The 27,286-nt window shown below is 41.2% G+C and overlaps 4 protein-coding genes across 6 annotated transcripts; 3 read left to right on the plus strand and 1 right to left on the minus strand.

The window, feature by feature from the left end:
* Nucleotides 1-669: 669 nt before the first annotated feature.
* Nucleotides 670-4,905, plus strand: rft1 (RFT1 homolog). The gene is made up of 10 exons (XM_014969166.2): nucleotides 670-881; nucleotides 959-1,044; nucleotides 1,133-1,255; nucleotides 2,332-2,623; nucleotides 2,836-2,970; nucleotides 3,056-3,316; nucleotides 3,391-3,535; nucleotides 3,619-3,724; nucleotides 3,810-4,059; nucleotides 4,407-4,905. The coding sequence occupies exons 1-10, from the start codon at nucleotides 819-821 to the stop codon at nucleotides 4,569-4,571; spliced, it is 1,626 nt and encodes a 541-aa protein (XP_014824652.2). The 5' UTR covers nucleotides 670-818; the 3' UTR covers nucleotides 4,572-4,905.
* Nucleotides 4,906-6,515: 1,610 nt separating this feature from the next.
* On the plus strand, nucleotides 6,516-7,495 carry mustn1a (musculoskeletal, embryonic nuclear protein 1a). Its single transcript, XM_014969164.2, has 3 exons — nucleotides 6,516-6,671; nucleotides 6,757-6,883; nucleotides 7,206-7,495. The coding sequence occupies exons 1-3, from the start codon at nucleotides 6,663-6,665 to the stop codon at nucleotides 7,301-7,303; spliced, it is 234 nt and encodes a 77-aa protein (XP_014824650.1). The 5' UTR covers nucleotides 6,516-6,662; the 3' UTR covers nucleotides 7,304-7,495.
* Nucleotides 7,496-7,899: 404 nt separating this feature from the next.
* Nucleotides 7,900-13,684, minus strand: ruvbl1 (RuvB-like AAA ATPase 1). The gene is made up of 11 exons (XM_014969163.2): nucleotides 13,379-13,684; nucleotides 12,363-12,449; nucleotides 12,113-12,245; nucleotides 11,338-11,489; nucleotides 10,981-11,070; nucleotides 9,937-10,086; nucleotides 9,793-9,856; nucleotides 9,522-9,720; nucleotides 9,330-9,432; nucleotides 9,156-9,247; nucleotides 7,900-8,239 (listed from the first exon to the last, which is right to left on the minus strand). The coding sequence occupies exons 1-11, from the start codon at nucleotides 13,517-13,519 to the stop codon at nucleotides 8,080-8,082; spliced, it is 1,371 nt and encodes a 456-aa protein (XP_014824649.1). The 5' UTR covers nucleotides 13,520-13,684; the 3' UTR covers nucleotides 7,900-8,079.
* A 131-nt stretch (nucleotides 13,685-13,815) lies between these two features.
* Nucleotides 13,816-26,766, plus strand: eefsec (eukaryotic elongation factor, selenocysteine-tRNA-specific). 3 transcript variants are annotated; one of them, XM_014969159.2, is made up of 7 exons: nucleotides 13,816-14,535; nucleotides 15,279-15,486; nucleotides 15,611-15,707; nucleotides 17,106-17,270; nucleotides 18,190-18,813; nucleotides 23,447-23,603; nucleotides 25,990-26,766. In XM_014969159.2, exons 1-7 carry the CDS (start codon nucleotides 14,232-14,234, stop codon nucleotides 26,166-26,168), a joined length of 1,734 nt encoding a protein of 577 aa, XP_014824645.1. In that variant the 5' UTR covers nucleotides 13,816-14,231; the 3' UTR covers nucleotides 26,169-26,766. The 3 variants fall into 3 exon arrangements, with proteins under 3 accessions (XP_014824645.1, XP_014824647.1, XP_014824648.1); XM_014969161.2 differs by lacking the exon at nucleotides 13,816-14,535 and adding an exon at nucleotides 14,827-14,890; XM_014969162.2 differs by lacking the exon at nucleotides 13,816-14,535 and adding an exon at nucleotides 14,929-15,042.
* The last annotated feature ends 520 nt before the right edge of the window (nucleotides 26,767-27,286 follow it).

Genomic DNA, 27,286 nt, shown 5'->3' on the forward strand with positions numbered 1-27,286 from the left:
GGAGGACCAATCAGTGTTTAGGGAGACTCTGGTAACCATGGAGGAGCTGCAGAGTACCAAGAAGAAAACAACGGTTGAAACAAAACTATAGAAAATCCAGTTTTGTTGCCATAAACCAGGTGGAAAAAACAACAAAAGTGGTCAGATGAGACCAACATGCATGTTTTTATATACACTATATACTGTAATCAACCTGAATATCCTAACATACATTTCTGTACAATTTGGTTTTATAAAGTTTATATTAAGAAAGACTGATGTAAAAAAGTTTATTCTACCTGAATTTGGTTATTTGCAGCTGTGTCATTTATGTTTATTTTTTTTTTCTGCCTTTAGTCTTTAAAAAAAAAAACGAGAATTAGCACCTAACTTTCTTGCAAAATATCAAACCAGTTATGTTCTAAGTTTCTCGGCACTAAGCAGCCTTTTTCGAAATGCTTTTTTACTCTTACTTGAGTAATTTCTTGGTTGACTAATTTTTACTTGAGTAAAAAAATATGTTGAAGTGGCCCGCTCTTATTAGAGAGCAACGTTTGGCAACTCTATCCACCTCTGCACAAACGCCACATTTCTTCTAACAGAGGCACTGTTTTAAATCATAAAAGGGAGAGCAACGCCCTCTAGCGCCACCAATGGAAATCGCAAATCTTTTGACGTCACCGCGCCACGTAACTACGTACAATGTGTACGGAAGTGCTTGTGTTCCACTGCTCGACTTGCAGGATCTGTTCTAAGTAGCGACTCTACGATGTTTTCCCGATTTAAAAACCAGCCGGTTCCTCTTTGACGTCCGAACCGAACTTTATAGTGGGTCCAAAATGAGCACGCAGGACATCTTGAAAAATGCGTCCACTTTGGCGTCCTACAACGTTTTACTACAGGTGAATAAACACTTTCCACTATACTGTTGTATGACACAAAACATGCATGTTTTGTTTTAACCCTTCCTGTTTCCTAGGTGATGTTCCGTGTCCTCACCTTCCTCCTTAACGCCTTCACGCTGCGGTTTGTCTCCAAAGAGCTGATCGGCGTGGTGAACGTCAGGTAAGGAGAACAGCTGGAGGGGGTGAGAGTTTCTCTGTTCACCTGCCGTTGTGACCCTGTGCTTCTCCTTCGTGTCTCCAACATTCAGGCTTACGTTGCTGTATTCTACGCTAGTGTTTTTATCCAGAGAGGCTTTCAGGAGAGCCTGTCTGAGTGCAGAATCAGGGACAAACCGCAGCTGGAGACAAGTCATCAACCTGCTATGGCTGACGTGAGTCATAATTAATCTCAGTAGGTTCGAGTGTCGTTGATCAATTACACCTGATTTATGCTGATTTGTTCATTTTTACACACCAGACAGTGTCCACTTTGTGCTGTATCCAGCCATAGCAATAGAAAGTGTGGCGGTAAGAGGTTCGCAACCAGCAGCAATAACTGCATTAATGAGACTATTGTGAAGATTACTGAAAAGTTTGAGATTGACTCACAATGCTTGGACTGTGACTGGATTCACAGTCTAAACTGTGGATGCAGCTCATCAACATGAGTTGCATTCCTTGTGTAAACCAGAGATAATATTGAGTCTTTTGCCTGGGCTGAGGTATAAAGCAGGGGGTCCACAACCTGTGGCTCCAGAGCCGCAAATGGTTCTTTGGATCTCACACAATGGCTCTTTATAACTCTGGATAAGATCTGGAAAACAAAACAAAACAAACAAGAAAAACACACACACAAAAAAAACCTAAAGTTTCTAAGCACCAAATTTCAAATAACAACATGCAGTTTTGTATTTTCTAAAGTATATTTTTGTTATCATTAGTTTTGAAACTATGTTTATTTAAATCTATGATTTTCCACAAATCATATTCTATAGAAAACAATGTATTCATTTTCTTTTTGTAACGTCCTGTTTTGGATTTTATTTTATTTTAAAACCTAAGAAGAAAAGTAAAATGTTCTCTCTTTAAAAATAACTACAAACCTTCTGTAGAAGACATTCATCAAAAACAGGACGTTGTCATTTAACATGTGTGGCTCTAAAGTTTTTCTTTCTTAGCTGCATTAAGGGTACAAATGGCTCTATGAACTGTAGAGGTTACATGCCCATGGTCTAAAGTGTTTTTTTTAATTATTTAACAGTACATTAGTTATTTAATTTGAAAATTAAGGTGCAACATGAGGAGGATGAGAGAAAAGGAACAGAATCCACATTGCTTGAACTCCAGTGTGAAGTTTCCACATAATTTTGTGCTAAATAGAAATCTACTTGTACATTTTCAATTCCTCATATGTTCAACACAATCCATCCATCCATTCGCAAGCAGATTAGTGTTTATTATTTCTCAGAGTGCCTCTCGGGGTGTTATGGGCCACCCTTCTCGGATGTGTGTGGCTGTGGCTCCTGGAGGTGCCAGATCCCCAGACGGTGCCTCACTACGGCCCTGCTGTGGTGCTGTTTGCCCTGTCGGGAGTGCAGGAGCTCCTGGCCGAGCCCCTCTGGGTCTTGGCTCAAGCGCACATGTTCGTCCAAGTCAAAGTGATCGCTGAGAGCCTGGCTATGATCGCCAAGTGCAGCGTCACTGTGGTGCTGGTGGTGTTTGCCCTCGATTGGGGTCTTTACATCTTCTCTGCTGGCCAGGTGAGACACAAAGCTGAACTTCTCCACAAATACAATACCTACAAATCACAATCTTCAATGTAGACTTGCTGGCTCGTAGTCCATGTTGGGAACACAAATGTTCTCCGCGCTTTTTAGACTTTTATTTGTAAAATAAAATATCTATAGCTTAAAGTTTCACTTAAAGACATGGAAGTGATTACAACGGATTGTGTTTTTCTTTTTTTTTTAAGTTGGTGTACACTGGATTTCTGGTGTTGTGCTACGTCGTCTACTTCATTCGTTTCTTGGGTTCCAAAGAAGCAGCAAAGAAGACCTTCCCTCTGCAGCATATCAGAGATCTGCTGCCAAGCAGAGCTGATGGAGAGGTTGTTGACCCGGAACAGCTTCACGACTGCATAGTGTTTAAATAAAATCCTGCCGTACCATCCTGACTGTCTGCTGTATTTGCAGCCGCTGGTAGACTGGACCGTGGCCCGGCTCACTTGGAGCTTCTTTAAGCAGTCGTTCCTGAAGCAGATCCTGACAGAGGGCGAGCGCTACGTCATGACCTTCATGAACGTCCTCAGCTTCGGAGACCAGGGCATCTACGACATCGTCAACAACCTGGGCTCCATGGTGGCACGCTTCATCTTCCTGCCCATCGAGGAGAGCTTCTACATCTTCTTTGCCAAAGTGCTAGAGAGGGGACGCGACGTGGAGAGCCAGAAAAAGGTGTGAATGAAGAAAAGCAACCTCGAGATGGTAATCTTTGCTCTTGTCTCTTAACGTTGTGGTTTTCCACGCAGGAAGATGTGGCGATTGCAGCAGAAGTCCTGGAGTGTTTGCTGAAGCTGGTGCTGGTAATTGGACTAATTATCGCAGTGTTTGGATATGCGTACTCTCACCTGGCTCTGGATCTGTACGGCGGCGCTATGTTAAGCAGCGGATCAGGTACGTGTACCACAAACAACACTTAAAAACTGAATAAATGATTATTTTCTGATCTTACTAACAAGCTCTTGACTTCCTTAAAGGACCCGGTTTGCTGCGGTGCTACAGCTGCTACGTTCTCCTGCTGGCTGTGAATGGAGTGACGGAGTGCTTCGTGTTTGCTGCCATGAGCCAACAGGAAGTCGACAAGTAAGAACAGAGACAAAACAGACGGCGATAGTCCTCACGTGACCTCAGGTCTCTTAATCTAACGCGGCTTGGGTTCGGTCCTCAGGTACAACCTGGTCATGCTGGCTCTGTCCATGTCCTTCCTCCTCCTGTCCTACATGCTGACATGGTGGGCCGGTGGCATCGGCTTCATCCTGGCAAACTGCCTGAACATGGCCCTGCGTATTTCCCACAGTCTGCTCTACATTCACCGCTACTTCCAGTCCAGTCAGTGGAAACCGCTGCGAGGCCTTTTGCCTTCCCCGCTCCTGCTGGTGGTGCTCATCATCAGCGCAGGCGTAACTGCAGGCTCTGAGGTACTGAAGAAAAAGTTTTATCTTATAATGCGATTATATTCAGAGACATTTCTGTACATTTAGAGTGCGTTCAATATCTTTTTTTTTCACATCACAACCACAAACTTTAATGTGTTTCACTGGGATTTTATCCGATGGAAACAAACATATTTCACGTGATGACTGGAAAAAGATTTGAAATAGGTATTCCACATAAAGATGAAAAAAAAATGTAACACCACGGTCTCTGTTGAAGTTTGTGGTTGAAATGTGACAGTGCGATAAAACTTGAGGTGAATAAATATTTTATCAAGACGACGAAATGCTTTAATTTCTGTAAATTCAGCTTGTTAATTCTCGGTCGTCAGGCCGTTTTCTGCTGCGACGGCGGCTGGCTGTTCAGGATGGCCCATATCGGCGTCGGAGGAGTCTGTCTGCTCTTCGTCCTGGTGGCTGTTCTCCTCACTGAGACTCAGCTGGTGCAGTTTGTGAGGACTCAGCTGTTGCCTCGCTACAGAAAGAAACACACCTAACCAACCACACCAAAGACGACTGCTGCTGCTGCTGAGGAATGAAAATGTTTTACATTAACAAGCAGATTATCAACTAAATAACAGTTACTGCCTGTCAAACAGAGGGGGAATATATTTTTAAACTGGACCTCGTATGTTCTTACTCTAACATTCCCGTGTTGAATGTTTGCCAAATGTTATTTGTGGTTCAGGATCTTAAGTGTGAATGGAAAACATGAATGTACTTGAAAAATACGGTTTTTTTTTGTTACCAACCTTGTTTTTTTGCACTTCACAGCTAAAAGTGTATGAAATGTTAAGTTAAACGAACAAAACAAAAATCTAACAATTTGAATTCAGTTTGGTTTATTTCTTTTGAGCGAGTAACAGAGAGAAAGAGGGAAGAATTGCAGCAAATGTCACCAGGCCGGAAATCAAACCTGCAACCGCCGACATGAGGACTAAGGCCTCAATACATGGGTTGTGCTTTAGCCCCTGCGCCACCACAGCACCCCCTCCAGTAACATTTTAATCCTAGTTATAAACCATAGAGTCAAATTCAGTTCATTATTTAAAATTCAGAATCATTGGGTCAGCTAATGTGAAAAGAACTGAAAATGTGCTAAAATGGCTCAATTTAATCCGGTCTCCATGACAGAAACGGCACTAGAAGAGGACGGGCCACAGATAAAGTTTTCAATGAAAAGGAAGAGAAAGTAAAATTATTGGCAGCATTTGCTTTACCAGTGACTTTGTGGGAAAGAGACCAGAAAAAAACCAGGACCACCAGTTATAGTTATGGGAATGAAGCACCTACTACACGAAGTCATCCGGAGTAATATCTTTGTTAATGGATTATTCCATTAGAGAGAAAAACACAGAAGTGATGGACAAGGACTCTTGTTTTGTTTAAGAGAGGAAATCAGAGAGTGCACAGAGATTTTGGCAACGATGAAGAGGCGACTGAAAACAAGCACTGAGCCACAAAAACTAAGTCAATGGCATCAATCACTGGATCAGGAGTAACTTACATAATTAATGCCAGCAAATGCAGATAATGATCATTGTTGAGATTTTTTATTTTTATTTTTCAGAAACGGAAAGTAAAAAATGCAAAGAAGGTGGAGAGACTTTGGAAAATACAGAGAAAACCATCACTATTCCAAAAAACAAAACTTAAATGGCGCTATATTCACCCATATTTCTTTTACTAACCTTCTTTATTAACCAGTTAATTAAATTACTTTATGGTTTCTGAATCAGTTTCTGGATACTGACTAGATTACTGCCTAATCACACAAACACATAAAAGAAAAAAAATAATCTCCATTTAGTAAATCTGGTCGGTGCTTTCTGACTTTACATTAGATCCAAATTTTACTTATTAGGAAACTGGAGCATCACTGAAATCATTTCATCATGCAACAAGTGGATGAAATAAGCTAACTGTGGTCACTTTCTTGAGTTTTTATTTTTTTTACAGTGTGGGATTCAGTTTAAGAGGATTACAGCAAATAAATGTTACAGGATCAATTCAACAAGCTCGCAATGCTGCTGGGAAAAACTTTCCAGTGATTTGTTGGTCTTTCTCCTGTGTTGTGTTTAGATTAGTCAGAATCTAAACAGTGATGTCAGCGTGGAAAATGAGCTGGAGTGGGAGGGAAAAGCATTTCTATAACAAGGGAAGTGTGGGTTTATCCTGCTGTCAGCCTGATTTCCTCTGATATCTGCACAAGTAAACACTAGTAAAGAGTCTGCTGAGGTTTTAAGATGTATTAAGACACGCGGTTATCCTTCCAAACCGCCGTTTAACATCGTTACAAAGCATTTTTGCTGCAGTAAAGTACAAAAGAAGAGCCTAATCCTCATCTCCCTGCATCTCTGGGATCTGTTAGATGAAGCACAAGTTCCAGCTGTGATCTCATCATTCTGTAATGAGACAGCCAACAGGAGGAGCCTGCTCACTTATGCACTGAAAGCAGATTCGATGTTCACTGGGAAAATCATTGCCAGATTGTCTGTGTATGTAAGCGTGCGCGGTGGGCGGCCTGGGGCCAGCTGACAGGAAGACAAGAACATTTACAGCTGGGCATCTACTGCTGCACCACCGCCATGTCTCAAGTAAGACCCGGTTTTTAGTTTTCCCAGCTGTTGTCAGCTGGTGTAGATATGGAGATGAGTTAAAGTGAGCGTTTCTGCCTTCCAGCCTGCACAGGAAGACGAACAGACGCAGCGACCCGTAGTGAGAGAAGAGGACCTGACCGAAGCAAAGACCAAACTTGGTGGTGGAGGGGCGGTGAAGAGCAAGACCTTTGAAGTGATGGAGGAGTGCGGTGAGGGCGTTGATATGTACCTAGAGACATTTACGGTAGAGTTCCTTGACACAAATTTTTGCTTTTGACAGCAGACTGCGTGTATCTGTTCTTCATTTGGTCAAACTGGGGGTCACATAATGACTGTAAGGGGAGTTTAAATCTGATGCAGAAGTTTCCAGTCCATATACAGAGAGAGGAAACATGGCGCTTTAATGATGGGACATTCCTGTCCCTCCCTGTGGAGTTAAAACACGAGCGTAAATAAAATAGACGTTAACAGTTTCAACAACAGCTTGTCCGCTATTCAGTGAATCTTCTGATTTATCCCGGTTGTTTGCAGAGAAAGTGGGTAAAGCGGCTCCCTCCGTGTTCAGCGGAGCGAGATCAGGAGGAGAGACGGCTTTCAACACTCGCTCCGCTCGGCAGGCCAGGAAGTGAAAGGAAAACTTCCTCTGCAAGGATGAACGACGCCTCTTCCATGTTACTGATGTAATTTAACCGGTTTCTTATTGTTGTTGTCAAAAACATCTTTTTTTTTTTTTGTTGTTGCTTCATATCATACAATTACAACAAGCTGAGATGTTCAATAAACCTCTTACTCGGTTAAAAGCAATAAACTGTTTGATATCATTTTGATGTTATTTTATTTCACTTTTTCTGTTTATGGAAGGTTCTTACAGTCAGTTCTGCTTTTAGTCTTAGTCTTCTGCAACTGAGGATGGATTTATTGTATAATTTTTTTGCACATCTTTACCAGGGGTGCCATATTTATATTATTTCAAACAAATTTTACCGAGTCAGACACTTTATGAAGAGCAGGATTTTTGTATTCGATGGACAAATTTTCCGTGTCAACTGCTAAATCAAACTAATGTTTTAAAAAAATTGAAATTATGCTTCCTCGTTTATTTTCTGACGATTTTACACTGATGTAATAAATACCAGCGCAACTTAGGCAGTACTGTATGAAACACACAAGACTGTTTATGTAGTAAACATCTATTACACAGGATAGAAATGGAAATAGTCAGTAATTGTGAGTTTTCTCTTTTATTTCAAAAATTCCAACAAAAATATTAAAACTGCAAATCCATCAGAACATAACTACTACAGTAAAAGGCTGGGAGGCAGAAATGCGACGATGCACAGCTGGGAACGCAAAAGACGAAGGGCAGAACGAGGGAGGAGGAAGTGGAGCGTCTTCCTGTGGGTTTTCATTTCATGAACTTGTGCTGCTGGTCTTGGAGGATTTTGGCTGACGACTTGGCGTCGTAGAACAATTCGTTAATCTCCTCCACCTGCTCCCTCTCCACGGTCTCTTTTCCCTGGACGCGGCCCAGCAGGCTGGCTGGGGTCAGCAGCTGCACGGCGTACCTGAGAGGAAACGGGAAATATGAGCGGCGATGCAAACATCTATGGTTGTCGTTAAAATTATTTTACTTTTTTTTTTTTTGCCATTTAATAGATTTAAATTTTAGCTATCAGATAATTATCATTTTCATCTTTGGAACCAGATAAAACAAATGTATTTGCAGTGGGGAAGCGAACATGATTCAGAGCCACTGTGAGCAACTCACTTTACCTCCACACAAACTCCTCCACCTCTACTGAACCTTTTGGTTTCAATTATTATTCTGCACAAATCACAGGATTCATGCACATTTTTTTATGTCAAAACTTCCAGACTCCAGACTTAACTAAAGTATTAATAAAAAAAAAAGTTCACCAGTATGGATTGCTTATTGCAATAAGAAATTAATCACATGACAAGTTAAAATGAGGTCAATAATTTCCATAGTGATGATAAATATTTTTTGAAATGAAGAGACATCATATTCCTTTTCATTAATGGTTTCTATTGTGTGTGGTTTTATTTCCATTTTATTTATCGTTTATAGTTGTCGTGTTAAGTGTTGTTCACAAAAATGTAAGTTTCTTGGTCTTTGAAAGGGCGAACTGGCATTATTAAGCCATTATGAACATATATCTTGAAATCGGCTTCAAAAACTATATTTTTTATTGCAAAGATTATTTGGAAAAACGTATTGCCCAGCTACTGAGACAGGCCTACATGGATGAACGGACGAATGGATGGACGGAGAGTGAAGTCTGGAATCAGTATCTCTCATACTGTATTACACATCGTGATTTCTTTTTAATAGAAAATCCTAAAACTGCAAACTTTCACAGTTTGTCTAGAAACCCGATAATTAGGTCTTTAAATAAAACAAACAAACAAAAAAATCATCAAGTGAATCAAACCTTCAGAGGGAAACGTCAAAAACATTACCTGAGGGTTGTTTTGGTGCCGATCTCTGCCAGGTGTGTGAGGGCCTCCTCGCTGATGCTGATCCCCTCGGTCTGAGCGCGGATCTTGACGATCTGCAAACCGCAGCCTTGTTAGCCACACGGAGCGGCGTCAATGCTAAGCAGCTAGCATTGACGCCGCTCCCAGCAGACTCACCTGCTTCATCTCCTGCGGCGTGTACAGCATGGTGCGGATTATCATCACCCTGTCCAGCAGATCCAGAGGGATGCCGTGTGGAGAGCTGATGTCTTCGGTCCCCCTGATGAACGACGTCACGTTGTTTCGATTGTTTCAACATAAACCTTTTTTTTTTGTCTTTCCGGTTAAAAACACACACCCGGTTCTCACCTGATCAGACATTTCCCTCTGTTGGAGGCGAACACAACGATCGGGGCGATGCTGCTCTCCAGAGCTCGATGGAGGTAAGTGAAGCACTCGATGTCCAGCATGTGAACCTCGTCCACAAACAGGACGCCGGGGACGAGCTCGGCCACGCCTTGGTCTATGTAGCGGTTCACCACCTTGTTGATCTCGGCTCGAAGCTTGTCTGAGGCGGGAAAAGAACAGCGGTCAGCTTGGGACGATTAGATCCTGGGAGTCGGAGGGTTTCGTGTTGTACCTGTGATTTCTGTCTTTTTGGGCTTCATCAGCTGTCCCATCATAGAGAGAATGTCCTGACCTCCCTGGGAGGAGACAATTTGAGCTTAGTTATCGTTCTCGAAACTAATATGTATACATACATCATATTTGAAGGCTTATGCACCTGTGGCCGGGCATTGGCAACATCTAGGTCGTGCAGTGTGACGTCTTGGACTATCTCCTTCTTCTTGTGGACGTCGCCTTTGGGAAGTGGGACGTACTCCTCGGCCTCAAGGTCGAACTCTGTTGCAAAGGTGTCGCAGCGGCCTTGCCTCTGCAGAGACATCACGACACACAACTCTATTAAGCAAGAAAGTCTCGTCCAAATGCAGGAGCAGAGCAGGGGGAACGAGGGCAGGTGTGTGATGCGGCTGCCAGCCCATTGCAGAGAGAAGGCCTTTGGCTGAGGGATCAAACAGAGCGTGAGGCTGCTGTCAACAGTAACAAATGTGCCCCCCACTCCTTTTCCTTTGCCGCTCGACTACAGCTGACCCCCACCCCTTCAGCCCCCCCGCCCACCTGCAGTGATTAAAAGAACCGTCATCACAGCCTGTCAGCGCAGGCCACAATCCCTGCTGCGCTGAGAGATGGAAAGATAGACGGAGAATGAAGGGCTGCAGGAACGAGAGCTGCATGCAGGGCGGAGAGAGATGAAAGCAGAATGCCACCATGAAGGACCGAAGAGGACAGGAGGCAGGAAAAAAAAAAAAAAAAAGACTCGACTTTGATCTCAGGAAGAACTTATTCTTTTCGCGACATAAACACAATCCGTGTTTAATTCGAAGCGTTTTCTTTATTTTCTTGTTGACAAATGTGCTTCATATGGCTGGAAATGGTGAAAGCATCTGGAGTAACGGCACACAATGTGAGACAGAATCCTGATGTTGGATTCTACCATTTTTAATAACCACAGAGCGAACATCTATTTGCAAACAGTAAAAACTCCTGAATCTGCATTAAAGAAATACTTCGGCATGAAACCTTTCAGAGCGTAAAAATAACAGTCATGAACAGAAGAAGACATTGTTTATTCATAAAAAATTGCTCAAGAGAGGAAGACAGAGTGTGCTTTTTAACCGCAGCCCATGGAGTCAGGACTCAAATTCACACCATTTCAGTTTTGAAGAAGCAAAATGAGTCCTGTTTCACAAAATGAACGAAAGTTTACCTTGACAGCACCACTGTTGGCTTCGATGTAGATAACGTCTCCCACTTCCACGCGCTCTTTCTGAAGACTCTCATAAATGCTGGGGTCCAACTAGAGAAAGCGTAAAAGCACTTTTTAGGTCAACACTAGGCCATTCGTGTTGCACAAACTCTACTTTAAAATGAGCAAAATTGCTCCTAACAACATTAATCTGGTCCATACAAATAAAACTCAAGAGAAGGCAAACCCTTTAAACAATTCCAAAAACTACTAATTTCATTAATCTGTTCGTAATGGTGTTTGTTAGACACTTTGCTTCCAGAGATTATTTACTGGCAACGATCCAGGAAGAACAAATAAAGTAAAACAAAATCTGACCTTGAGCTGCTTGGTGCCTTTGGCCGTCTTCAGACCGATGATGACGTGGCTGATGGTTTTTCCGTAGCCACCCATAGGATTCTCCGTCTCACACGGGGTCAGCTCTGTCACCTCCCCTTCATACACCTCCTTTGTTTCTTTGATGCGCAGACCTGAACGTACACACACACACACACCACACACGCGCTTCATAATGAGGATTCAATCAGGTCTTTATATTCCCGTCTGAGCTAAGCCGCCACATCTTTCAGACTGCTGAATAATGCCTTTTATTACAGGAAAGAACGTGTGCGCGCCGGGCAAATGCCAGAGCATCAGTGTAACATGATCACACCTCTTTCACAGAGGCTGTGGATCTGAGCATGAGCAGCACACAGGTGCCTGGTCCTCCATGTTGAGGGTCAGACAGCTGTGCTGGAGGCAGGGACTGTGTTGCAGAGTTGCTACTGATGGGGTGACGACAAACGAGACGAACCCCTCCCCGCCCCCAGGTTTCTGCAAAATCCCTTCTAGAGGTGAAGCCAATGTGATGTTGACCAGCTCTGTCTCTATTTCCTTCTCAGTGGAGAGGTAACATCATCAGTCAGCCAAACCCTTCCTATTTTTCTTTATAAAAAAAAATCCTCTTTATAAATTCACCATCAAGTGAAGACAAAGGCAGCAGATTTAATCAGGACACCCAGTTTCAATGGAAGTGAAGTTTTAAGAAAAGTGTCTAGGAAATGCTTTTAAAAATAAAGGTGACATAGGATGGTATGGTATATATCATACTTACCAATTGCTCTCCTGAAGTTCTCCATAAGCACTTCTGTTTTTTTAATTTCAGATGAGTACACTTCACTGCCAACCATGGGACAGAAAGGAACCTTGTTTCCCAACTCCTGTGCCATAGCTAAAGCGAGGGCAGTCTGAATGTTGAAATGCAGAAATGAGAGGCCAGAATAAAAGTCATTATTCAAGTAAAAAGTCCCGGTTTAACGAGCTTGTACTCGTATCTCAGCTCTGTGGAAAAACAGTGCACAAACCTTTCCTGTTCCTGGAGGTCCTGCCAACAAAACTGCTCTTCCTGCCATCTTTTTTGAGCGGATCATCTCAACAATGATTCCACAGGCCTGAGGAAATTGGAGAAACGATGTGTATAAAAAATATGTGTATGCATATACAAAATAACTAAATATTTATAAAAACAAATATGTCCACATTGGAGAAGGGGCTTGATTTAAGAGGTGCAACACTGGGGACATGAGCCACAAATTCCTAACGTGTTGCTGTCATCAAATGGAAATAAGGCAAGAAAAAAAAGAAAGAAAATAAAGCAAAAAATATATAATTTGTTGTCTTTAGTCAAGAATTAATGAGACTTTAATGGGCCAATACTCATTCCCATTTCTTGGGTCTTATTTTGTCAGTTCAGATTTTTCTTTCTAGGACAAAAAAACAAACAAACAAAAAAAAAAACGATCCTGGGTAAAAATTGACTAAAAATTGTGCTGAAGGGTCTTTGACATAGAAAACAGCTTTAATGAATCCAACAAAATGTGAAGAAATTACAATAACAATTTCATGCACGTCCCTAACCATTTTTAGATTTTCTAAATACAAAACCTGAAACACAAACATTAATGCAATGTTAACACCGGGACTCTTTATGTAATCATAAGGAGTGTATCATAAAGAGTGTATAATGTACAATATTACTATTATACATCTAATTGATGTATAATAGTAATATTTTTCTGACTGTTATCAACCTTTCCAGTTGACATAGAAAATTGAATTAAGTATAATATTTATACTACGTCCTAATGTAAATATTATACAAAAAATGATTTGTCATAATTATTCAACTGTATTCCATAAAACGATTAAATCGATCCCAACTTTAGAACTTAGAAATAAATAGCGACCTAGCGGTGCTAACAGCGTTAGCATATTGTCTACTGAACGACCAGCGTTTAGCTAAATATGACTTGCAAAACGATTAATTAATGCCTTTTATGCACAGATGAATAATAACAATGTAGTGAAACATAAATATTACCTCTCTTGCAGTCTCCTGCCCGACCAGTCCACATGCTGTTTGTTTAGCATTTCCGGCCTCGTCTAGCCCCAGTCCCTTAACGTGACTGTGTGAGGCGATCCTTTGGGTTTTCGTGGTACTTTTTACCTCCTCTATCTTCATAGCTGTGTTATTTGTGTTTATGTGAAATGTAGAAGTCGCTAGTTTTTCTTAAGACCAATATATACCTGATTTCCCGTTTGATTATTTTAAACTACCGCAGTCGGCGCCGAAACTCAAAACACAGGGAACTCGGTTTCCATGTGGGTTACTAGGGAAAGTGAGCGGAAGTACGTCCCCCTAAGTTCCCGCCTACTGAGGCAAATATGAAATATGATTGGATTCTGTGAAAACATGTGAAAATGTAATTGGCTGAGATCAACTAGCCTTTTCCTGTGTGTTTCATTTGATTTGTCGTAGTGAAACAACAAGAAACTCGTTACAAATTAATTATATGTTTCACTGTGCGTGGGTACAATCATAGAAATATTTCAACTGACATTCATATTTTTGCTAAAATTCAAGTGTCACTGTTTGAGAATTATTGATTTTATACTTTTATTTTATTTTGTTTATTTGCAAAAGAGGTTCCGGTTTAGCTTGTTTTCCGAGGGTGAAGTTCGCTGATATCTGGGAAGACGTTTCTTTCAGTAGAAAAGTTGTTTGTAGCCAGTTACATTAAAATGTTTTTATTGTAAATATACTATATTATCAACAAACATTGCCGACGGAAGGATTGGTGCGGAAAGTAACGCGGCGTGGTGAGTTCAGGGTCCGATTCAGAGTGAAGGAAAACGCGCATGTTAGATAACACCATCTCCAGACCGTGGAGAAAATGACAGAGTCACCAGATAGTCGGGCTAAAACTCTGAACTTTAATGTCGGGGTGCTCGGCCATGTGGACAGTGGGAAGACCTCGCTGGCCAGAGCGCTGAGCAGCACAGCCTCCACGGCAGCCTTCGACAAGAACCCGCAGTCCCGTGAAAGGGGCATCACGCTGGACCTGGGCTTCTCCTCCTTCACCGTGGATTGTCCTGATCATCTGCGTGACAACAAAGGACAACAACAATATGACAGCCTCCAGTTCACCCTGGTGGACTGTCCGGGACACGCCTCTCTCATTCGGACCATCATTGGAGGTGAGCTTTAACCTTATAGGTGCAATAAACTTATACTAGACCATTGGCGTTTTTGTTTGAGCACATGCAAATTTATGTTTTAATCTCTTGATTAGAAAAATTGGCAAGATTTGAGCGAGTTTTACAAGTGCCAAACTGTGATGGCTTGACGACTGAGATCAGAGCATTTCCAAAACTGTATTCTATTTCTGCAGTATTAGTTACCACAGCTGAATTATATTAATTCATCCAGCAGGGGGCGCTGTCTCTCTTCAAATAAACCAAATTGAAAGACTCACGCTGACAAAAATTATTGAATAAGTGGCGACAGTCGAAGTGGCAGCTGAGATGCATCAGGAAGGTTACATCAGGGACTGTATGAAGTTTCTCACCATGTTTGTGAATGATCAACAGCTCTACCTCTTATCAAGACAGATTGCTGTAAATTGCAACTGTGAGACCCACTCTGCAGTTATGAGTGTCGTTTGTGGGCTGTCAGAGCCAAGAAGAACGAGGAAATCCATCAAAGTCAGAACAAGACAACTGTAGTTTTAGTTTCAATCTTATAGCTCTTTATTTGCCTTGATTTACCCCTCCTTTCATTTCGTGTCCTGTTTCCCAGTAATTTTTGCATGTCTTGCTCCATTTTTGTAGCAGTATTCAACTTCATGCTTGTAATGTCCTCAGTTTCTCTTTTGCGGGAAAGGGAAGGATGGAGTCGTTCTGCTTCAGCTCAGTATTTCTCCGATGTCTTCATCTCCCAGGTGCGCAAATCATCGACCTGATGATGCTGGTGGTGGACGTGGTGAAAGGCGTGCAGACTCAGACTGCAGAGTGTCTGCTGATAGGAGAACTGACCTGCCCCCGCATGGTCGTCGTCCTGAACAAGATCGACCTGCTGCCGCCTAACAAGAGGCAAAGTGCCATTGAGAAAATGACCAAAAGGCTACACAAAACACTGGAGAGCACCAGGTCAGTACTGGTTTATAAAATTACACATCTGTGTAAATGTAGAATTGAAGTTTATTAGGGTAGGCTGAGTGCCTCAACACCACATCATGAAATAATTTAAGGGTTGCTGTTTTCCGGTGGACAGATTCAAGGAATGTCCGGTGATTGCTGTGGCAGCGAAGCCTGGAGGCCCAGAGGCCCCGGAACTAGAGGAGCCACAGGGAGTGCCAGAGCTAATTGAGGTAAAGTTTGGAAGCTAATTGATGCTGGTGTTGCTAAAGGCTATGTATGAATTCTCATTAATTCAAAGGTGCAGCTACTATTTTGGGGCTTTTTTTTTGTGTGCTTGTTTTTGTCTTATTAAAACAGATGCAGGTTTCCCTCCAGAAAACTAGCTCAGGCTGGTGAAGTCCACCAGTTGCCCCACAGCATTTTTGTGTTAAAAATTAACAGGAAATTTTGGAAATAAAACATCAGCAGCTAATAAAATATAGCAGTTCACTAAATAAAACTAGCATTCTGTATGTTTTGAATGTAGAATCAAATATAATCTATTTTTTTAAATGGATAATTGTCTGCTAGCTCAAAGCCCCTCTTTGCTGTCACTGTTAGTGTTGCATTAAAATAACAATGCTTAGCCTGGTGGGGATCAAGTAAAGCCTGGTGGCCCGCCAGGCTTACAATATGCTGGGGGGGAAACCCTGTGATGGATCGGTTGTTTGACAAAGTTAAGGAAATAACGTTCCCTGTCAGAATCAAAGTGTTTAAAATCCTGATATTTATATTTATTTAAATGTAGCTCTATGAATTTCTCATTGAAGGACAAACTATGTAACGAAAGCTTTTTGATTTCCACCTTGCTTCTCTTGTCCTTGAACACAAAATTAATAAGATTTGATGTCAGAAGTTCTTTGGTCCAGTCCTTGAGAGCCGGTAACCTGGCCTAAAAGATGTTGACACACCTGAATCAAATCAACTCTAAAAGCCGTGGCTTTTAGAGATATTAAGGCCTCACTAAGCAGCACTAAAATTGCTCTGAGTTTATGCGAGCTAGTGTTAGGAAGTATCTAGGTGTTATAAAGTTATGGCAAAGAGTAGTAAGTCCCAGCTTCCTCCACCTGTTGCTACGAAGTGCCAGTCAGCTGGCTGTTCATATAAAACTGATTGATTGTTTTCCTAATATTTATAGAGACAAATAGGAAAATGTTTAACATATTGTATAATCATATAAGTAGTCACCAGGTTTCAGTCTGGTTGATCATATTTGGGAGATTTAAGGATAATTTATTCGATAGTGTCCTTAAGAAGGCTGGACACCCCTTGTGAAGCGCCATGTATTATGATGTGATGAAATGAGACCAAAATAAATAATTCCAGAGATTTTTTTGACCTTAATTGTGACATTTACATGTCTTATTCCGCTGAAAAATATACTAATTATAAGTCACAATAAACCCTGATTTACAAAGGCCTCTTTGATTCACATCAAAGATGGCTAACTCATTTTTAAACAGTTCCAAAATGTGACATTAACATGTCTGTGCATTTGTTCAAATTACCACCTTATGACCTGTTTGCTGGTGGACAGAAAAATGATCAAAGCACCAACATTACTTAAACATTTAACCTTCCTCTCCCAGCTTTTGAAGAAACAGACGTACCTCCCCAAGAGGGACGCTAAAGGTGACCTTCTTATGGCTGTGGATCACTGCTTCTCCATCCGTGGTCAGGGAACGGTCATGACTGGGACCATCCTGCAGGGATCACTGGCCATTAACGACACCGTGGAAATCCCAGTGCTAAAGGTTTGCTCTTAACACCGAGGTGTCTGAGATTTATGCACAGGTGACATTCCCTAACAGTGGAAATGGATGTGTGGAAACGGCAGAGATTCAGAAGTGGAGTGAATAGTTGTCTGTTCAGAGGATGTGCCTGTTTAATGTGAGGGAAATATGAGGGGAACTGGTGCTTTTCTGACTGCAGATCCTGTGTTTAATCAAGACCACATGCAAAACTGCTGCCTGCAGTTATTATGTTCACCTCTTGGTGGCAGCAGATAGCTTAATTGACATTTTATCTGCTCGTCAATCTGGCTGATGAACGTTTGTGTTTTTTTATTTACTGTTAAAAAAAACAATAATAATATCTGCCAAGCTGTTCATGTTTTGGTCTTACATTTTATGGAGTTACCATCCAAACAGATCTTCTAGATTCTTATTTGTGCACCTTTGAGGAAACACAACAAAACCTAGTTTTTATTTGTCAAACCCAGTTTTCAGATTTAGGTTAATAATCGTTACATCAAGGGAGGTCATTTGATTTTCGCATTCTTGGATTCTTAAATACCACAACTGATGCACTTATGAACAAAAAGGAGATTTATATTTTAATCTTGATTTTGTTCATTGTCAGTCTTTTTTAATCATTGGCTTTATTGTACATATTTATTTTTTGAAGCTGAATATTTTGACAACAGTGTTACTTTCAAGGGGGGAAAAAAAACACCCCTTGAGTTTTTGCTTGTTAATTTACCAATTTCCCGACATCTTATTGAGATATTTGAGAGTAAAACGTTTTTACAAATGTGTTTCTGAAGTTTAAAGCTTTTCCTCATCTGCTGCTGTTTAATCTGCGACCGGGTTCATGTTAAGTATTGTGTATTTTTCTGTGGAAATGTGTTTTTAGGCGTGTTATTTATTGTGTCTGTGTGCTCTCTGACATCAGGTGACCAAGAAAATAAAGTCGGTGCAGATGTTTCGGAAGCCGGTGTCGGGGGCCATGCAGGGGGACCGCGTGGGTGTGTGCGTGACACAGTTCGACCCTAAACTGCTGGAGCGCGGCTTGGTGTGCACTCCGGGTTCCCTGCGCACCCTCTACGCAGCCATCATCTCCACCAGGAAGATCGGATACTTTAAGGGTTCCCTCTCCACCCGGGCCAAGTTCCACATCACGGTGGGTCACGAGACGGTCATGGCGAAGGTGACCTTCTTTGGCTTACCCCCTGCCGACACCGAACCGACGCCGTCGGAGCCGTCCTCACTGGAAACACCCTTCACCTTTGACAGGGAGTATTCCTACCAGGACGAGTACGTTAGCAGACAGAAAGAAGCGGCTTCGGGGCCCGACCCAGAACAGTGGGCTTTATTGGAGTTTGAGCGTCCCGTCACGTGTCCTGCACTCTGCCTGGTGATCGGCTCCAAGCTGGACACGGATATCCACGCCAACGCGTGTCGGCTGGCCTTCCAAGGCTGCTTGCTGCACGGGTTTGAAGACAAAAGCTACGCCGAGACTTCTCTGCCTCAGCTACGCATCTTCAAGACCAAACACAAGGAGGGACAGGTGGAGAGGGTGAGTGGTCGTCCAGCAGTTAGCTATTTATTTTAAATCACATCAATTATATTTATTATTCCAATTAACAAGTTGAGACAGTGTTTCTACTGGTTCACCAAGGGATTTGTTTCAAAATTGATTTTGTAGATGAAGCACAAAAAAGATACAATTCAAAACAGATGAAAACAGTCCCTTCTAAAAGCATTAACAACCCAAGAACACTTTAACATATTGTCACATTACAACCAAAAACCTGCCTGTTTGTTTAAGAGGCTAGCACAAATTGGAGTATATTTTTGTGAAGTGCAAGAAAAATAGGGGAGTATTTAAAAAAAAAAAAAAACCTTGAAAGTGTGGCTTTCATTTGTGTTAACCCTGTTTTTACTCTGATACCCCTAAATAAAATCTGGCGCAACAAATTGTCTATAAAGTCTACCATTAAGAGTTGGAGTCCACCTATGTGTAATTTAACCACGGAAATAAATTGGAGCAACCCATTATACTGAAATGCAGTTGTCATGTGTGCAACATCTGACTCCTTGCATTGAGTGTTTGGTCGGTGATTATATTTTGCGGAGCTTGCATGAGTGCTCTGAATGAAAATAAATCTGGCTGATTAACTGCACTTGCAAAAACATAAAATAGAAAATATTTGTTATGATGGAGAAGGCAGAAGTTCAGCAGGACGGCATACAGAGCTACAGTAGACTGGTTTGAATTAAAGCATTTTGATCTGTTAGGAAGACCTATACCTGAAACTAACTGGGAATCTTTAACAAGACTGGAATAAAGTTCAGAGACTCTCCATCCAGTCTGGATGAGCTTCAGCTAATTTTCAATAAAGAATGGACAAACATGTCAGTATCCAGATGTGGAACGCCAAGGTACTTGCTACTGTAACCGTGTTGAAAGCTGTTTCAGCTCAGGAATGATGAACGCAAATGCACACCGCACTTTTCAGATTTTTATTTGTAATGTAAAATTATGAAAAAGATTTCACAATGTTAACTCGCTTTGTGGTTGTGACAAAACAAAATGTGGAAAGGTTCACTGAGTGTTGATTTTTTTTTTTTCCAAAGTATTGTAATTGCACTCCAGCTCCCCTCACTATCCTCTGCTGGGCCTGTTTTAGACTCCCAGGTGAGTTCTTCAGAGATCTCAAAAGAACTTCATGTGATCCAGTCTCTGGTGACTGTCTGCTCAGGTCAGGACCTCCTGGAAGTCAACGATCCCTTGTAGGGCTACAACTAACAATTATTTTAGTAATCGACTATTCTATCAATATTCTCATGATTAACCAGTTTAAAAAATGGCCATATTTTGAAGTATTGAAAGATACAAATAATTCATTTCATAAAAAGAAAGAAAAACATTGTGTTGTCTGACATAATTCAGCTTTCTTTCAGTGCACACTTGATCATTTGTAGCATAAGATGTGTTGAGTTAATCTGTTGATTTTTTTAAACTAGCTCAGTAATAATTGTATAACAAAAGATGCCAAATAGGAGAGGTGCAGTTACTATTTTGGGGCATTTTTTCCTTGTTTTGTCTTATTAATGCAGATGCAGGTTTCTCCCCAGAAAACCAGCTAAGGCTGGTGAAGTCCACCAGTTGCCCCACAGCATTTTTGTGTTAAAAATTAACAGGTAATTTTGGAAACAAAACATCAGCAGCTAATAAAATATAGCAGTTCACTAAATAAAACTAACATTTCTGTATGTTTTGTATGTAGAATCAAATACCATTGTCTATTTTTAAATGGATAATTGTCTGCTAGCTCAAAGCCCCTCTTTGCTGTCACTGTTAGTGTTGCATTAAAATAACAATGCTTAGACTGGTGGGGATCAAGTAAAGCCTGGTGGCCCGCCAGGCTTACAATATGCTGGGGGGGAAACCCTGTGATGGATCGGTTGTTTGACAAAGTTAAGGAAATAACATTCCCTGTCAGAATCAAAGTGTTTAAAATCCTGATATTTATATTTATTTAAATGTAGCTCTATGAATTTCTCATTGAAGGACAAACTATGTAACAAAAGCTTTTTGATTTCCACCTTGCTTCTCTTGTCCTTGAACACAAAATTAATAGGATTTGATGTCAGAAGTTCTTTGGTCCAGTCCTTGAGGAGGTCCTAAATAGGAGAGCTTTTTTTCTTTTTTTAACAGAATTTGTTCCTGTTGAAGATAAACTATGCCACTTTTTGTTTTACCAAAATATGTTTTGGTAAAACATATTTACAGACATAAAGTGTTTTTTTTTTTTTTTACTCAAGTGCAACATGTTTTTGATGTTTTGGCATAATTACCGCTCTGATTGTTGTTCTTTCAACAAATGGCCTTTTTATTTCAGTTTCTATACTGAAGTTATTTAATCGATTACTAAATTAGCTGACGACTATTTTAATAATCGATTAATCACGATTAAATGTGATTAATCGATGAAACGATTAATAGTTTCAGCGCTAGTTGAACCATCACCTTTGAACTCCTTCTTCTTGCTCTAGTTCTTCGGATGCTTCTTGGTGCCGGTGCCGCCGGAGCGTGCCTCTCAGACACAGGCCCCCATTGTGTACTCACAGACACGTACACACAAACAATCGCACATATGTGGCTGCGATGAGCTGCATTTGAGGCATGGGTGGTACGCATGCCTTAGCATGTGCTGCGACAGAAGCATGCGTGGGTGGCCGCCTGACGCCAGTCGCTCCGGTGCTGTCTAGCTATCGGAGGCTGGCGCTGTTTGGTCACACCTGAGCGGCGCAGGAACATCCACACGTTCCGCATTCGTCTGAGCATCTTTCTCTCCCTGTCTGCACGCCGTTGTTATCATTCCTGCGTGTTTGCTGTTAGATTATGTCCCTAAACCCGAACGGTGTTCCTACAAGCTCACGCCGCTGGTGACGACTTTCATCGCGCTGTGTGTTACGGTTCGGTTTCTCCTTGTAGGCCCTCGAGCAGGGTCGCCAGGAGTTCAAAGTTCAAGTGTGTGAACTTGTTTCCTGCTTGAGCACCTCGGGCTGTTGACAGCTCCGCTCGTACGCTCAGGACAGCGCGAGGGGTCAGACGGCGGTCATGTGACGTCGCGTCCGTCGCTCGCGCCGTCTCGCGGAATGACCCGGCCGTGCCTCAGGACCAAAGAATTCCCTTTCTTAAAAAGAGCACATTACTGTCATTGTTGAGATGTCACGAATCAGACGGTGCATCAGACATGAAAAACAACTGTACGCTGTTTTTCTTTGTATCAGCAGATCCGTCATGCTTGAGGGTCAAATGTTCAGGAATGAATCAGGGTCAGGCAGAAGAGCGAGGAAGCGTTGGTGGCGCAGAGACAGAGCGGTGCCCTGCAGTTATCAGATTAGTGACGGGGTTAGATCCACTTAGGGATGGGTGATAAGAAGAAATACAAATATGCCATAAAATATGCTTAACTGTGGTAAAGAAAGTCAGAGATAGCCCGGCAGGCGAACCTTGAAGAATGTGGCCTGATGGCTCTTCTTCCTCAATCATACATGTTATAGGAACGTGTCTTTACTTATTCGAAGCAAAATTCACCCAACATTTGTTACATGTTGAACAGTACTTCCTAAAAGCAGCTGTAATTCTGGACTTTTGCCACATTTTGTCACTTAACAACCAAAAACATCAACATATTTTATTCAGATTTTAGCTGATGGATGAACACAGAGTAGTGCAAAAAATAAAAAATGAAGGTTTTAACTAATAAAAATCAGAAATTTGAGGCATATTATTAAACCCCCTATATTTGGATACTCCAAATAAAATCCAGTGCGTCCAATTTGCCTTCAGACGTCATCTGTGTAATTTAATCTAGGCATAAATCCAGCTGTCATTCGAAGGCCTCAGACGTTTATTAGTGAACGTTAAATTTAATATTTGTCACAAAAAAATGAACAGTTCCTTGAACACACCATGGTGACAGGGAGACAGCAACATTAAGGTATGGGAACGTTTTTTATTGTTTTGTTTTTGATGTTTATGAAGCAGGAATGGAGTGTGAAGAAAGAGGCGACTAGCCACTGCTACTGTGGAATAGATTAGATCAACGCATATGCATACAGTAGAACGGCATAGTCAAAGTACAGCTGGAAATACAATTGGAAATGTGTAAAAGACACATTGATGAACTCACATTTTAATTTCACTTCCCACTGATGCACTGCTTTGTGTTGGTCTAACTTGGATCTGCAGCCTTTACGAACCAAAAAGCCATTTTTGCTCTCAGTCCAACTAAACTTTAGAACCAAAGATGTTGTATCACTTTTGTGAAAATAATTTGTAAATGTAGAAAATGTCTTCTACAAGAAATCTGTGGCCAGTTTTAAGGTTTTAAAACAAAGGAAGACATGAAGCATTTACAAAAAGAGAATTGATAAATTTTTATGCTATAGGATGTTTATTTTTTGGGAAAATTGTGTAAACAAAAAAAAAGCACTCAGTTTTAAATGCAATGAAACACATCTGTAATCTACATTTATTTGTTTAAAAATTTTTTGGTCCTGCACTTTATTAGCTAATTTATTAAGAGCTGCTGCTAAAGGTCCAAAGAGCCACTTGCAGCTCCAGAGCCACAAAATCTCCTTGCTTTTGTTGAGACGTTTTTCCTGATATGAGCTCATTTGTTTTCCTGTCTCAGGTGACCGATGATTACTCCGTGATCGGCCGCAGTCTGTTCAAAAAGGAGACCAACCTCCAACTCTTTGTGGGGTTAAAGGTCAGTCTGTCGACAGGGGAGAGTGGCGTTATCGAGGGCGGCTTCGGACAGAGCGGGAAGTTTAAGATCCGTATTCAAGGTGAGAATCCGGTTCGACATCTGCTTGTAAATTTGGTGTCACTGATTGGTGTTTTAAAGAGTGACGCTTAGTTTGTTGTCACCTGAGCCTCCCTTGTTGCTGACGCCCACATCCAGTCCACTTTCAGTGTTTTGGGGCTCAGCAGACGGTCTTCAGGATGTGGTAAGAGCGGCAAGCCCGACATCCCGAGCCACATTCCCAGCATTCCTCTGGGGATGGCCTGTGTTCCGGGGGAAGTCTGATCAGTGTTTATTTTACCTTCTGTTGCTCAAAACCCACGAACGACTCCGCACCGGGAGGGAAGAGAAAACAAAAACATTTTAGAAACAGAACCATGCCGACATCCTCCTCGCCGCCTTGTTCCTGCATCCTCAAACGTCTCAGATTTACCGACGTGCGCAGTATGCTCAGGCGGGAGCATAATGTGGACATTCAGCGGCGTCTCCATGAGGCTGTCAGTTTGGGTTAAGATGTATCTGTGCAGGGCTGTGCTTCCTGCCAGTCGCTTTCTGTTGAATTTATAATGTGTCGTTCTTCAGACGAGTAAGGAACTGATTTTAAACGTGTCTGGTTCCTGTTGCTGACTTCAGCTCCTCACACCAACCTTACTTCCAAACCTGCAAAGTAATGGTTTCGTTTTATTGCTCCAGAAGTGGATTGGGTCATGTTTCCACTGTTTTTCATATGTGTTTATGTTGAATTCAGCTGTTCAGACTCATTTTTGTCTGCCTGCCCTTGCAGGTTGGCAGTGTGAACGATACCAAATCAATTCCAAAACTGGGAAAATTTCTGGGTGTACCTTCTATGGAAAAAAAATCAAACCAAATAAAAGCAGTGGCTTCTTGGATCAGGAAAAGAAATGCAGCTTATTACTGAATTACTATATTTTCTATGGTGAGAAAACAAGGAGTAATCAAAGTTAATGGTAGAAACTTCCCATCCAGTAAGGAGTCACAGCTGAATACAGCAGCTGGACCAGGTGTACCTTCAATGGAAATGAATCATAATTATTTTATTGTACTTAGTAATAACCCAGCTAAGTAACAAATTTAGCTGAATGATGAATTACCCCAGTAATTACTACAATAAACGATAATATTGTTTTGAGACCATTTTCAAGTGGTATTGATAATGACATAAAAACGCAAGTTTGCCATCGCAAAGGTGAATAAACTTTAATTTTGTAAAGAATACTTGATACCTGAACTGGGAGATGTTTTAAACGTCAAATATAAAAACAATGTATAAAATGGAATTAAAAAATACACACAACCGAAACCATGAATAAAACTATAAAGATGTCTCTGTAGATAAAACTGCACTTTAAAAAATATTCATTATTAGAAAAGAAATCATCAAGCTCCCTTTCAATTAATTTATTAATTGCTTATTGTGACATACGTACTTATACTCACCCCTTGTAAAAAAAACAAAAACAAAACAATAATAAATAGTGTCGTGTGAGATTAGTCACATTATTGGACTAATTGGTTTCTTATAGATTGCTGCGTCTCCTTTGACCTTTGACCCCATTCAGACACCATATTTTACCTGAACTTAACTTGAGTGACTTCTTCTTAAGGTGGCGCTTTGATGATGCTGATTTTTATTACTTTTTATGCAAATATAAATCAGATTTTTGAATATCTCAGCTTTTGGGTTTGGGAGGATTTTCTGGGAAATCACGCTGCTCTTAATCTGATGACTGGTGTGTGAGGATATAGATGATAAAGGGAAAAAATAATAAATTACCAATTCACCACATTTACCGTGGTGTGAAAACGTAAGTACATGCAGCTGACTTGAAAAGCTTACCACAAACTCGGCCCGTTTACCTTAAATGATTTGTCGCTGGAGGTGCGTGAGCGTGTTTTCCAGCACAAAGCCGACGTATTTGGCTGATCCTAGATAACAGCCGGAGCATTCTGGCTGCGCTGCAACCATAACAGCCCTCACCTTGGCATGATGATAACAAGAAGAATGCTGGCGCCGATGTACACGGGGTCAGACAGCCTGCATGAAAAGCGGTGAACCCAGAACATTTCTTACCTGCTGTGCGGAGAAGGGAAAGCACACGCCGCAGTCGGTTTTGCACAGGAGAAAAGACCTGAAACATGCAGGAAAACAAACATGAGGGCAGATACAGGGAGGAGGAGGTTGCTTTTGCATGAGTTTTGACAGTGAGGGAGATTGCTTTTTAGATCATACTGAAATACCTGCTGCACAATGCAAGAAAGAAAAGATCAACATCATGCACCAGGTTAAGCTGAGGAAGGTTTTGCACAGGAGAAAAGTGAAAAACACGACGCATGAAGGCGGTTTATCTGTTTAGATTTATATTATCCTCGTGTCCTCTTGACCTGTCTGCTGCTGATGTGTTTCTCAGAGGGTCTTCGCCCCGAGACCAAGCAGCTGTTGTCCTCCTCCAAGAAGAAGGGGAAAAGCGGCGGCAAAGGCGGGCCGTCAAGCGAAGAGGAGCCCAAAACAGAGTCCCAGCCTGTTAGCATTCACCTGCACTTCAAGAGATACGTGTTTGATCCCCATAAGAAGATGGTTCAGTCCTGACCCCTGCACACTCCTCTGATTCCTAGAAACAGGCCATGAAAGCAGCTTCAGAGGTTTTGGAGCCTTTTTGCTTTTAGGTTTTTTTTTCTGGAAGATGGAGACAGTCTGCAGAAATGCGATGACTGAGGAATGTTGAACGCATGTGAAACAGTGATTGTTTTATCTCTCTCTAAGGAGCTCGGCATAATCCTGTTTGCTCCACCACAACAGGGGAAAGCTGCTCTTTTTTTTTTTTTTTTACCCCAATGCACGACTTTCATTTAATGATCCAAATCTGCTGATGTCTACTGAGTTTTACTTATAGATATATGAAAGATAATAATTCTTCTGTCTTGATCGAATAAAATAATTAGTAGCAGAAATGCAGAGCTCAGGTTGATCTTTGTTTACTTCCTGTGCGTCTCATCAGCAGCGATAATGCAACGTTCCAGCTTCGTTATTCACTGGCTCCTGCTTTGTCTCTGACTTGTCTTTGTCTCAGTTTCTTTCTTTTTTTTATTTCCTCATTATTCACTCAAATGTCAGATGACTGGTCAGGTTTTTTTTTTGTTAAGGAAGTAAAAAAAATAAAATAAATAAAAGTATAATTTCAAAAACAGTGACAGTGTGACCTCTGATTTTTCAATGATTCCTGGAACACAAATAATTTACGTACACCTTGTAAAAACATTTTTTTGTTACTTTCCTATGTGACGTTAAATCCAGATAAACTTTATATTTGCAGCCAGGTAGAGTAACCGTAAATTGTACTCAACTAAAAGCAGCGCTACTCCAACATATTTTTATTCATGCAAAAGTTAAAAAGTACCTGTCCAAGAAATTACTCTGGAGTAAAAAAGTATTTACAAAATACTTTACAAAGTATTTTGTAAAGATAAGCTACTCAAGTACTGAGTAGTTGATGGAATATATATATTTGAAAATTACATAATCTGACATAAACCAAAATATGACCAAAGTGAAAATAATTCATATAAATGACAAAGGAGCATTTTTCCAAATCAATTTATTTCAATACAAAACATTAAACTGCTACGAATAAGCTTCTTTTTATTCAGTAAAGTTACTCACAGTGGGTAAATTATCCAGAAATTTTATTCAAATAAGAGTAGCAGTAC

Source organism: Poecilia mexicana, unplaced genomic scaffold (genome assembly GCF_051168715.1).
Source record: "Poecilia mexicana isolate PSO_F unplaced genomic scaffold, ASM5116871v1 scaffold_5, whole genome shotgun sequence".
NCBI lineage: Eukaryota > Metazoa > Chordata > Actinopteri > Cyprinodontiformes > Poeciliidae > Poecilia > Poecilia mexicana.